The sequence below is a fragment of the Elephas maximus genome, chromosome 26, assembly GCF_024166365.1.
Source record: "Elephas maximus indicus isolate mEleMax1 chromosome 26, mEleMax1 primary haplotype, whole genome shotgun sequence".
Classification (NCBI taxonomy): Eukaryota; Metazoa; Chordata; class Mammalia; order Proboscidea; family Elephantidae; genus Elephas; species Elephas maximus.
The window spans coordinates 4,127,519-4,140,907 of record NC_064844.1 but is presented as its reverse complement, the minus strand read 5'-3'; the positions used below and the strand labels follow the sequence as shown (position 1 = coordinate 4,140,907).

The following is a 13,389-nucleotide window of genomic DNA, read 5'->3' as shown; positions in this document are numbered from 1 at the left end:
ACTTTTTCTAAGAACCCTCTTGACAAATTGGTTGAGAGAAACAGTTACAGATCTTACTATTATACTTAGCTCTTTTTTAACAAGTTTTGTTCAGGCTATTTAAGTATCTCAATAGATTCATTTCTTAAACTTTAGTATACAATATTATCAGTCACAGTGGGGGTAGGGGGAAAAGACAGAGAGAAATAATTTAATCATCCCCTTAAAAAACTGCTGTAATTAATACAGGGGAAGTCAGTACAACTGGACTAAACTAAAAGCTAAGAAGTTTCCTGAACACAAGCAAACCCTTTGAGGGACAGAGTAGCAGGGGCTGAGGTCTCGGGACCACAGTTTCAGGGAACATCTAGGTCAACTGGCATAACAAGGTTTATTAAGAAAATGTTCCGCATTCCACTTTGGTGAGGGGCATCTGGGGTCTTAAAAGCTTGTGAGCGGCCAGTTGAAATGCATCAACTGGTCCCAGCCTACCTGGAGCAAAGGAGAATGAAGAACACCAAAGACGCAACAAATATATTAGCCCAAGAGACGAAGGGTCACATAAACCAGAGACTCCATCAGCCTGAGACCAAAAGAACTAGACGGTGCCTGGCTACCGTCAATGACTGCCTTGACAGGGAACACAAAAGAGAGTCCCCGACAGAGCAGAAGAAAAGTGGGGTGAAGAACTCAAATTCACGTAAAAAGACCAGACTTAAGAATCTGACTGAGACTGGAGGAACCCCAGGAGACATGGCCCCCATAATCTCTGTTAACCCAGAACCAAAACCATTCCTGAAGCCAACTCTTCAGATAAAGATTAGACTGGACTATAAAACATAAAATAATACTTGCAAAGAGTGTGTTCTTAGTTCAAGCAGTTACATGAGACTAAATTGGCGGTTCCTGTCTGGAGGGATGAGAAGGCAGAGAGAGACGGGAGCTGGTTGAATGGACATAGGAAACCCAGGGTGGAAAGGCAGAGTGTGCTGTCACATTATAGGGGCTGCAACTAGGGTCACATAATAATATGTGTATAAATTTTTGTATGAGAAATTAACTTGAGCTTTAAACAATAAATTAAAAAAAAAAAACTGCTATAATTGTACTGGCAGTGACGTGACGACAGCATACATTCTACAAATCAAATTGTTTATCTCCTGGTTCAGTAACGCTGTATGTGAGAGTGACTGTCACTGTCAGCTACTACAGACAATAACCTGACTTAAGATGGAGGAAAAATAAGAAATCTGGGAAAACACCAGAATGACTAAAGCATCAAAAGAAATGCAGTTCTGCTAACATTTATTTTCTACAAGAGGCATTTCGTTACTTTCCATTGTTTTAGTAAGAGTGACTTTTTTTTTTTTAAGATTCTCTAATCTTTACAGGCAATTTTCAGGTAAAGGAACCTAAAAGTTAAGGATAAATGAATTCTGCCTGTATGTCACTTACACTGGCCTTACGACGGCTCTCATTACACAAGCACACGTGATCCCGGGTGATTTCCACCACTCCTTTTTGTGTTGCTAATCTGGAGCGCCAATCCCGTTTTTGCTACAGATATCCTGTAACTCCTAAAGAGGTCCACAGGATGTTTTCCTACCACCACTATTCAGTCTCAGCAGATAAATCACTCAAGTGATGGACGTGGATAAGGGTGAATGGGTTTGAAGAACGTAAAGTATGAAGAACGGAAATCACCTTCAACAGAAAAGTTTCCCGGAGACCTGCTGAGAATTCGGAGGGAGGAATATTTTATATAACGTATGAATACCATGAAACACACCATGGTAACATTAAACTAGTTTGCTTCCATATCCTGCAAACTGAATGGGCACTTAAAACATAAAGCTTTCATCCACACTTAAAACATAAAGCTTTTAAAGGACTTACCTGTTGTACGATTTGATGGTATCCATTCAGTATTGTTTTCAGCTGCCAACTACACAGTAATCTAAAATTTTAACGGGAAAAATTGTTCACTGTTCAGAATTAAAAGGAAAAAAACTTATTTGTATGCTAACGCAACACGCACATATATACAAAAGAATGACATAAACCTAATTCTGACAAGTTAATAAAATTTTTACCACTGATACTGTTGAAAGTCTTGTCTTCAAACTGTCAGTACTAATTTTATTTCAAAATATAAATAACTGCAATCAGTAAATGACATGCAAAAAAAATACATCTTTTTTTAACTTTAACATATCCAGGGTAATAAATATATTTTCTACTGAACCAGATGCTCTCCCAAAGAAGGTTAAATAAAACCAACATTTTGATCCTAATATATGGAATTTGTGTATGAAAAAGCAGACGTAGCAATACAATCTTCTTCAAATTCCAGATTAATTTAACTAAAAGGATACATATAATTACGTCGGCAGGATAAGTTCATCCATCTATCCGCTCACCTCTGCTGTGCACTCAGCATTGCTAAAGTAACTCTCCTACAGAGTTGCCACTGGTTGTTGCGGAGTTGATGCTGACTCATGGCAAGCCCATGTGTGCGCAACAGCAGGCTCCATAGGGTTTTCAAAACCATGACCTTTCCGAAGCAGATCGCCAGACCTGTCTTCCAAGACACCTGTGGTACGTTTCTCTCTGGTGGAACCTCTCTGAGTTTTCCCCAATGTGGTCTTTTCAAGCCATCATTACTCTCTCCATTCTTGGTCTGCTATCCCCCCAGTTCCATCCCTGTCTCCACTCTTACTGGCAGAGCACCACCCATGGGTGGCGCCCTCCAAAGATGCTTTCCATCGCTTGCCACCAGCTCGGTTACTTTGATTCACTGATTACACCTTTCCTGTGGTATCCTCAACCTCTCCTCTTCTGCTAATTTTTTTTCTCCTTAACAAACTGACTTGCTTCAGTATCTTATTTCTCATCTTAAAAAAAAACATTATTATAACTCTTTCTTGACCCCGAAGCCCTGGTGGCACAGTAGTTAAGAGCTCGACTGTTAGCCAAAAGGTCGGCAGTTCGAATCCACCAACCTCTCCTTGGAAGCCCTGTGGAGCAGTTCTACTCTGTCCTATAGGATCACTATGAGTTGGAATTGATTCGACGGCAATGGGTTTGGGTTGTAGTTCTTGACTGCATACCCTTCTCTGGCTATTCCTTCTCTTCAAAGGAATGTTTACTATTTCCATTTCCTCACTACCCACTCACCCACACCAAAACCCAGCACAACCTGGCTTTTGTCACTGCACCAAGACTATTCATAACATGAATCCCTCTGCAACACTCAGCAACATCAACCATCCCCTCCTTAGCTAGACAGACGGACAGAGAAACAGAGAGCTGCTGCCAAGTCAACTCTCACTTGTGGCAACCTTACATACAACAAAACAGAACGTAGCCCGTTCCTGCCTCATTATTACCGGCACGCTCAAGTCCATCATTACCACTATTGTGCCAATCCATCTCGCTCAGGATCTCCCTCACCCTGGTTGGCCTCTACTTCATCAAACATGGCATCTACAGCATCACCAAACATGATGTCTCCAGCGATGGACCCCTTCTGATGATGTGTTAAAAGCAAACAAGTCGGACAGTGTTCTGTTGTGATCCGTAAGGTTTTCGATGGCTAATTTTTGGAAGAAGATCACCAAGCCTTTCTTTCTAGTCTGTCTTAGTCTGAAAGCTCCACTGAAACCCGTCCACATGTGTGACCCTGCTGGCATTTGAAACACCAGTGGCTTAGCTCCCAGCATAGTGGCATGCAAGCCACCACAGTACAACAGACAGACAGGTGGTGGATTCCCTCCTTACCTCTCTCTTAACTTGGCCTTAGAGACATTATTCTCCAAACTGTCCTCTTATTTTTCTAGTCAATCCTAAGCCTCCTTCTAACTTCCTCTTTATCAGCCCTTTCAATGTCAATCTGCCCTCAGGGCCTTCTCTTTTCACCCCATACATACAGGCTCTGGGAAGTCTAGCTGTCCTCACAGCCCCAGATTCCATACCTGCTATGACTTCTACCTGCATCCCTACATACATCTACATGTACCTCACAATTCAGTTGCAGACCAACAGACCAATAACACCTACTAAATAGCTCCCCCTCAATATTTCATACCCAATGTGACTGAAAACAGTCTCCCTTCCCCTTTGTCATCCATCACTGCCTTAGTCTCCAGGGCTAGCATAACAAAATACCACAAAGTCGATGGCTTAAGGCACAGAAATGTACTTTCTCACAGCTCTGGAGGCTGAAAGTCCAAATGAGGTCTCAGCCACGTTAACTCTGTGGGCCTCGCTTCTAGTCTGTGGTGACTGTTGGCAATCCTTGATATTCCTTAATGCTCAGAGATACACCTGCTGTGTCACCTCATGGCGTCTTCCTATACGTGTGTGTCTCTCTGTGTCTGTAAATCCGTTGTTGTGGAGTCGATTCTGACTCACGGCAGCCCTACGGGACAGAGTAGAACTGCCCCATGGTATTTCCAAGGAACCACTGGTAGCTTCGAACTGCCAACCATCTGGTTAGCAGCCAAGCTCTTAACCAGTGGGCCACCAGGGCTCCACAGATTGAATATACATATAAATACTGGGAAAAAACTGGAAAAGAAGTTTTCAAATCTCTTTGTATTCTCCCTTTATACCCCTGTTCAGTACGTGTTAGGGACGTACACACAACTGCTGTTTACTGGTTTAAATGATTAAACAAAAAATCACAGAACTAATGTGTTACCCTGAAAAGGATGTCCACACAAGGGAAAATCACTTACTAATGCCATATTGATTGGGAAAAATAAAAAATGTTTCTGGTTGAATGACTGAAATGCATTTTAAGCAAAAAGTCCTAGTCACTGGGATATGTGCCTCCCCAGTTGACTACTGACCCCACTGAGACACACACATATGGCCACCTCACCTTGCATTCTTCATCTGCAAATCTTCAGGCAACAATATTTTAAGGTGGAAGTCTCTTCCCTGTGGAAAATATTGAGGTTTACTCAAATTTGGAAGTTTCATCTCTCACTTAGTGCTAAAAGAAGTAAGTTAAACATGGACTTACATAGAAAAGGTAATAATTTTTCTCTTATTTTCTAAAAGGTATCAATTTTATCCACAGCTTTATACTTCTTAAGATACAAGCAACAAAGTATTACATTTGAGGGAAAATAAGTCAAAACTATAGATCAGAAACTTTATAATTATTGGGAAATAGAAACAGTTTCTAAGAGCGGTCTTTGTTTTTTAAGGGAAAGTCACTCACATAGACACAAGAAATATGAGAAATTGTTAAGGTAGACATAAGAAAAAGTAAATGTTATTTCTTATGAAATAAATTTATGAAAAAGGAAATTCCTTCAAATTGCTTTGAATATGAAAGACAAAAACTATACCATAAGAGCATATAATACATTACAGGCTTTGTATTTTCAATTTACTTTCTCAATTTTAACAGTAACATATTTAGCTGTACAATCTAAACATACAGAAATATTTTTCTAAATCAGAGTATATATCATTCTCCCACACTTGTGGACCTTTAATAAATAAAATACTAACATATTAAGTTATTTATTCTAATTTGTAGATTTACTAGCGATAAATTTGAATATCCTAAAATTTTAATCAAGCATTCTTCCAAGGAAAAGAAGAACGATTGTCTGAGAAACATGTTCAGTTTTATTTCTTGGGAAACTGAATACATAAGCAGTTTAAACTTTGTACCTTAAACAGGATAATACACATGAAATTTGAGCAAAGGTAAGCAGAAAAAGACAAACAGAAATATAATCTTTTACTCCAACAGTATAAAATGAAAGAGAGTAATAAAATTCTTGAAAAACAATTACCACGTGGAATTTTAGCACAGTCTATCTCAAAGCAGTTTCAAAAATAGAGGAACACAATTAAATGTACCCCATAACCTTTACTTTCATGGTAATATTACCGTCTCTGACTTTCATTACATTTAAATGTCCTTTAAAAAAAATGAAACAAAATGTACTACTGACCTTTTCAAAAGGTCAAGTAACAATAATTCACTATTTCATTAAAGCACTAAAAGGTATTATATAGTAACTTTAACCTAACTTTACAGACATTGCACACTTGGTGTAAGAACAATCTGGAATTCAAAATTTACATGAAAAACAGTAAAACTATCCTACTTAGAAGTTTGTGCTGTTATCTGATACAGTAAGATTCCAAAGTCCCTTATTTGCAAATTTCAGCCATTTTAAAAGGTCAAATGCCATGTCATATGCCACGATCCTTTTCTGAGTCAAGAAAATGTTCAAAATTAGGTTTTTTTAACTCAAGTATATGAAAACTATTAATAGTTCTCAAGAAGTAAATTTTTAAGGTCATAGGGAACATAAGTACCAACATTGCCTAAACCTTATCTCTCCACACTATCTCCAAAAAACCTATATACATCAACATCAACAGCGAACCCTGTGATCCCATTGCTGTCAAGTCGATTCCGACTCATCGCAACCCTTTAGAACTTCCCCACAGGGTTTCCAAGGAGTGGCTGGTGGATTCGAACTGCTGACCTTTTGGTTAGCAGGCGAGCTCTTAACCAATGCAGCACCAGGGCTCCTAACGGCAAATAAGACCCCAAAACCCCATGTCTTCAGCAAAACAAGAAACAGAGAATGCTTTAAACTTCAAATAACCTGTAGGGAGAAAAATAAAAACCACTTCCCAGTAGAGCCCACTCTGGGGCTCCCACAGAAAGCCTGTTTACAGAGCTAGGAGATCCAGAAAAAAAAAATGCATGGAAGTGAAAAAGGGGTTGAACTAAGCACAAAATAATAGCGAAGAGTCCTGAGAGACAGAGCACCAACAATATGGAGGGAACTTAACGTAAGCACAGAATTTAAGAGGGCAGTCTTGGAAAGGCAACACTTTAGGGGTAACCCAGTGCCGTCGAGTCAATTCCAACTCATAGCGACCCTATAGGACAGAGGTAGAAGATGGTAAAAAGAAAGGCAGAGACGCCATCTGGAGACTGGGTTGTAGGGGGAAAAAAGTAAGGGTGGGAAATTCAGGATCTTACATAACACAAAAGAAAAATATACAACTCCTTCCTCCAGAACCTCCGAGAAAACCATCCATTAAATAAACTGTACTTTTCTTCACTGACAGAAGAGGGTGTTCATGAACCAGAAATTTTATAAACTACTGAAACACCTAAACTGTTCACAAATGCAAAGATAGCACCTTTATCAATGTAAACCTACTCTGACAGGAAAGCAGAAAATGAGAATAAAAACGTTTCAGGTGATGGCAATCTCCCATGCCAACAAAAACCACGAAGCATAAGCAAATTATAATACTGAATTAAATTTCACTAAGTGAGCATTTGTACCCAAACTCAGACACTCAAAAATGAATACCAGAAATTGTAATAGACACACACACAGCAAGAAATGAGTTGACTGAACTCAGGAAGAAATGAAAAAAAGAAAGGTAAAATAATATTAGAAATGGAAGATTAAATTAAGAACTACTGAAGGATGAATACAGTCAAATAAAAAATTGATAAAGAAAAAGCGAGACAATTACCAAATGAGAAAATAAGAGAAAAATTTAAGATGGTCATAGAAAAGTGGCTGAAATAGAACACATGCAGAGAAAATCCAACATACATATAATTGGGACCCCTAAAAAGAAAAACAAGATAGTAGAAAATAATAAATATTTAAAATTATAATCCAAGAACATTTTCTGGAAATCACATACTAAAATGAATGAACTGGACACATGAGAAAATTGACTTGTGACAATCTACTCTGAGACACATTTCCATAAAGAGACTAAAAATAAAGGGAAAATCCAGATTCTTTAGGAAAAAATACCAATAACTTACATGGGCAACAGAATAAGATTGGCACCAGGTGGCCCAAAGCAGCATGAAGAACAAAGCAACAACGGAATAGAATTTTTTAAGAACTGAAGGGGAATGTCCATTTCTAGCTATGATGGAGTAACAGGGACAGGATTTGCTCTCTTGCCTTAAACAACTAAAAAACTGGATGTAATAAATGAAATAATGATTTTCAGACACTGAGCAACAGGCGGTACATGACAGCAATCCTTGAAAGAAGGGAAATAAATGGCAAAACCTCTGCAATCGTCCAGCCTTCCTGCCTGGAGAGTTTCCAACAAGAGGTCAGAGATGGGAACAAAAACAGAACCTGGCCTTCTCCTTGAGTTGAGAAGACACAGGTTAAGAACTGAAGAATGCCAAAACATGTAGAATTCACAAGGTAGAATATGAAGAGGACAGAGTTGTACACAGACAGAAAGTTCCAGAGAACTTCAGGGGGTTCCTCAAAAAGAATCTTCAGCAAAGTACCAATTAGTGCATGCCTATGAAGAAACCAGAAGTCTCTGTGCTGCAAATGGTTCAGTACTTGACTACTGTCTTAGTCATCTAGTGATGCTATAAAGAAGTAACACAAGCAGATGGCTTTAACAAAGAGACATTTATTCTCTCACAGTCTAGTAGGCTACAAGTCCAAATTCAGGGTGTCAGCTCCAGGGGAAGCTTTCTCTCTCTGTTGGTTCCAGAGGAAGGTCCTTCTCGTGAATTTTCCCCTGGACTAGGAGCTTCTCAGACACAGGGACCCCGAGTCCAAGGGACGCGCTCTATTCCCGGCACTGCTTTCTTGGTGGTATGAGGTCTCCATGTCTCTCTGCTCACTTCTCTCTTTTATATCTCAAAAGAGATTGGCTTAAGACACAATCTAATCTTGCAGATTGAGTCCTGCCTCATTAACATAACTGCCTCTAATCTCATCTCATTAATATCATACAGGATTTATAACACATATAGAAAAATCATATCAGATGAAAAAATGGTGGACAATCACACACTGGGTATCATGGCCTAGCCAAACTGATACACATGTTTTTGGGGGAGACACAATTCAATCCATGATAAGTACTAACCACAAACTTAAGAGTTTCAAACCCTCCCAGAGGCACCTCAGAAGAAAGACTGGTGACCTGCCTCCAAAAGGTCATAGCCTTGAAAATCCTATAAAGCCCACTTCTACTCTGCAATGCACGGGGTTGCCATGAGTCGAAATTGACTCAGTGGCAACTGGTTTTTCTGTTTGTTTGTTTGTTTGTTGAAAACCACTCAAAACTGGGATAAGAATCACAGGAATAAAACACACGAATCCACCTGAGAACTCACGCAGGGGTGGGTACAGTTCAAGTTCCAACTGGCAAGAGTGGAAATACATTTTAATATAAGAGCCATCAAATTAAGCCCAAGAATGGCATTGTCCCGGCGGCAGACCAAACTCAGCCCTGAACTAAACCTTACTCTGGTTCTGCCTAACGAAGCTTAAAAACAGGCCTTGAAAAGATCAAACTGTTTGCACATAATTCAACTACAACGCAGGACAGATCTCAAAAACATTTAAGACGATAAAAAAATGCCGAGCACCCAAAAAGCTGGAATCCACAATGTCTGGCAGTCTATCAAAAAATACGACATATCAAAGAAAAAGGGAAATAAAACCCATAATGGGAAAAAAATCAATCAAGAGAAACGGACACAAGAGTAGCACAGACCCTAGAACTAAAAGAAAAAGCTAATTAGTCATAACTATATTTCATGTGCTCAAAAAAATACAGGAAAGCACGAGCATGTTAAATAGAGAAATGAAAGATATAAAGAAAGACCCAAATCAAAGAGATGGAAAATACTCGAATAAAAATATTCTAGCTAGTATCAACAGCAGATTTAAAACAAACAAAACATTTGCTGTCGGGTTAATTCTGATTCGTGGTGCCCTGATGTGTTTCAGAATAGAGGATAACATAGGGTTTTAAATGGCTGTGAACCTTCAGAAATAGATTGCCAGGCCTTTCCTCCAAGGCTCCTCTCTGGGTACAAACAGTTGAGCCAAGTGCTCAACCGTTTATATCACTAAGGAACTCCAACAGCAGATTAGACCCCACAAAAGAATACACAGTAACAGAACATATCCAAAATAAAACAGAGAGAAAATAATAATAATAAAAGAACAGACCATCAGTGGAACTACTTAAATTGGCCCAATATACATGTACTTAAAGCCCCCAACGCGGAGGAGAGAGAGGAACAAAATGTCCACAAACCCTATGGAGGAGAAACATGAAGAAACTATACCAAGGCACATAATCAAATTGACTAAAACCAGTGATAAAAAAGAAAAATCTTAAAAGCAACCAGAGGAAAAAAATATACTACACTGCGATTACTTTTGTGTGTGGCCTTTCTAGCCATGCATGGTCTTGTAACTCAAACCCAGGTGAATAAGGTAATTGTGGCCTACCAAGGGGACTGGTCAGTTTTGCCTTAAAAAAGAGCCAGTTTCAGCGCAGACAGGAGGAGCCCACCACCAAGGAAGGAGAGGACCCAGTAGCAGGAAAGACCCAGTAACAGAAACCCAGCGGCAGGAGATGGTGCAGCAGGCTTCCTAGCCCATGGAGGGAGAAAGCTGAGTGCCTCTGGGCAGAGACTAAGGGCCAGGGAGAGGTATGCCTGAGAGCACAGCTAGGAAGAGGCTGTCGTGATGGAAGAACTGTATCCTGAGTGTTCCTGAGCCCGAACTGTAACCTGTTACTTCCCTAATAAACCCCATAATTGTGAGTATGATCTGTGAGTTCTGTGTAGCCACTGTAGTGAATTATCGAACCCGGCAGATAGTGCTGTGGGAGGGACAGTTGGTGTCAGAATTAGTAAAGACGGTGGAGAAAGGAGGCTTGTCTGGCCTCTGCCTCATGGGGGTCTGTCTTGCATTATTGATCTTGATTATCCTTCCCCCTTGTGTGGTTAGAGGAGGTCACGCACTGCCCCCAAGCCTTTTTAACATATACAGGAACCAAGATAAGAATTTGGACAGAGGTCTCTCAAAGGAAATAATGTAAGACAATGAAATAACACCTTTAAATTAATAAGAGGAAAAAAAGGTCAACCAAGATTTCTATAACCAGCAAAAATCTTTCAAAAGGCCACACAAACGCCTTTTCGGATATAAAACAGATGTAAGAATCCATCAATTGCAGACTGGTATTATAAGAAATGATAAAGAAAGGCCTTTAGGAAAAAACCGAAATAAGATATAAATCTGAATATACAATACGGAGTATCAGAAACAGTATATTGGTAAATATAAAAGACTTTTTTATTTTTTATGTCTTTTAGATATAAAAGCATATCCTTTAGATTTTTTTTATATCTCTTAGATAATTGTGCCAAAGCTGGAACAATTTGAGCAACAAAATAAACAAAGTAATATTGGATAATAGCCCAAAATATAAAATGAATATCCATGAATCCAAACAACCATAAATAAATAAATGAAAAAAATTAATAAATGGAGAAGAGAGAAATCTGCCACAGAAATTCTATCAATATTTCACCCTAAAGAAGAGAGAGCACAATTCTTCGCTTTGTAAGTGTGGACACCACATAGTGCTGTCCTTCCAAGGAGTACAGCACGGGAGTGGGAGGGAGGGGGAGTAACTGTGCGGTAGAGAAACCTGACAAACTCTACCTGAGCCAGGTGATCAGGGTCAACACCAGCACTCGTAAATTGTGCTGATAACATGTAACCTTGATAGGATGTGATGAAATGGCATTTTACCTCTGTAGTCTTCCTCCCAGAAACCTATAACCTCAGTCTAATCATGACAAAAGTATCAAAAATCCCAATAAGAACCATTCCACCATACACCTGGTCAATACTTCTCCATAAAGAGGATCATTTCATAAAGGAGACAAGGTCATCATTACAAACAAGGAAAGGATGAGAAACCCTGACAGCCAAGAGGAGCCTAAGGAGACATAAAAGCTAAATGTATTGTGCTATCCTAGATGGGATTCTTGGACACAAAAAGGACACTGAGTAAAAACTAAGAGAATCTGAATAAAGTATGGATTTTAGTTAATAATAATATAGGTTAATAATAATATATCAATATTGATTCATTTAAAAATGTATTATACTATTATGGATTTAATTATGTCCCCCCAAAAACAAGCACTGAAATCCTAATTCCTGTACCTGTCAACCTTCTCCTGTTTGGAAATAGGGGTTTTTCTTTTGTTGTGTTAATGAAGTCATACCAGTGTAGGGGGATTCTAAACCTAATCACTTCTAAGTTATAAAAAGATCAGAAGAGACAGAGACCCACACACACAGAGCGGAAGACAGATGCCATTCAAAGATCATCTACAAGCCTAGGAACCAAGGAATCAACACCACTGAGAACTTAATTTGGATTTTAGCCTCCAGAACTGTGAAAAAGTAAATTTCTGCTCCTTAAAGCCACCCGCATGTGGTACTTCTGTTACAGCAGCACTAGAAAACTAAGACACATAAGATATTAATACTAGAGGAAACTGTAGGGAGGGGGGAGAGGAGTATATGGGAACTCTCTGTACTATATGCTCAATTTTTCTATAAACCTGGAAATGTTGTAAAAAAGTCCATTAATAAAAAGAAAGTATCAATAAAAAGGAAGATAACTGAACCCCAATTAGTAACAGTACTGGGGGACTTGAAACACAAGTAGAAATAAAATGTATGGCAACAATAGTACTAAGCAAAAAAAAACTGAAAATATAAAGTGAAAAAAATCAACATCTATAGTTGGAGACTTCGATATCCCTTTCTCGTTAATTGATAGAACAAGTGGACAGAAAATCTGCAAAGATATAGAAAACTTCAATATCATTATGAACCAACTTCACATAAATGACATTTATAGTACTCCTATCTAACAGCAGCAGAATAGCATTCTTTTCAAGTATACAGAGAAAATCTACCAAGATAGACCATACTTATGCTGTAAAACAAGTCTAAATAAATTTGAAAGAATTCAAATCATACAAAGTGTGTTCTATAACCAGTATGAAATTGGAAATCAATAAGAAAAAGATATCTGGAAAATCATGATATATTTAGAAATGATAAATTACACCCCTAAATAAACCAAGAAGAAATACTGAAATTAGAAAGTATTTTGAAATGAAAACATGCATATCAAAAGTTGTGGGGTATACCTAAAGCAATGTTTAGAGGAAAATTTATAGCACTAAACATCCGTATTAGCAAAGAAGGTCTCATACCAATGACCTAAACTTCCACCTGAAGAAGCCAGGGAGAGAAAAGCAAATTAAACTTAAAGGAAATAATAAAGATAACATCAGGAATCAATGAACTAGAAAACAGAAAAGTACTTAAAAAAAAAAAAAATCAATGAAACCAAAAGCATATTCTTGAAAAACATCAACACAAATGGTAAAATTCTACCCAGATGCACAAGGTTAAAAAAAAAAGACAGAGAGAGAAAGAAAACACAGATTGCCAATATCAGGAATGGGGACAGGAGGTGCCAATAAATTATTTGATCCTTCTCCCTTCAAGAGGCGAT

General features: G+C 38.5%; 1 protein-coding gene across 1 annotated transcript in view; it reads right to left on the bottom strand.

Moving 5' to 3' along the window:
- The window catches only part of FANCL (FA complementation group L), a 77,461-nt gene that overhangs the window by 58,608 nt on the left and 5,464 nt on the right, over positions 1–13,389 (bottom strand). The window contains exons 2-3 of the mRNA XM_049870150.1: positions 4,865–4,923; positions 1,876–1,936 (exon numbers count right to left, since the gene is read on the bottom strand). Of these exons, the coding sequence (XP_049726107.1) occupies positions 1,876–1,936; positions 4,865–4,923 (120 nt within the window). The remainder of the gene's footprint in view (positions 1–1,875; positions 1,937–4,864; positions 4,924–13,389) is intronic.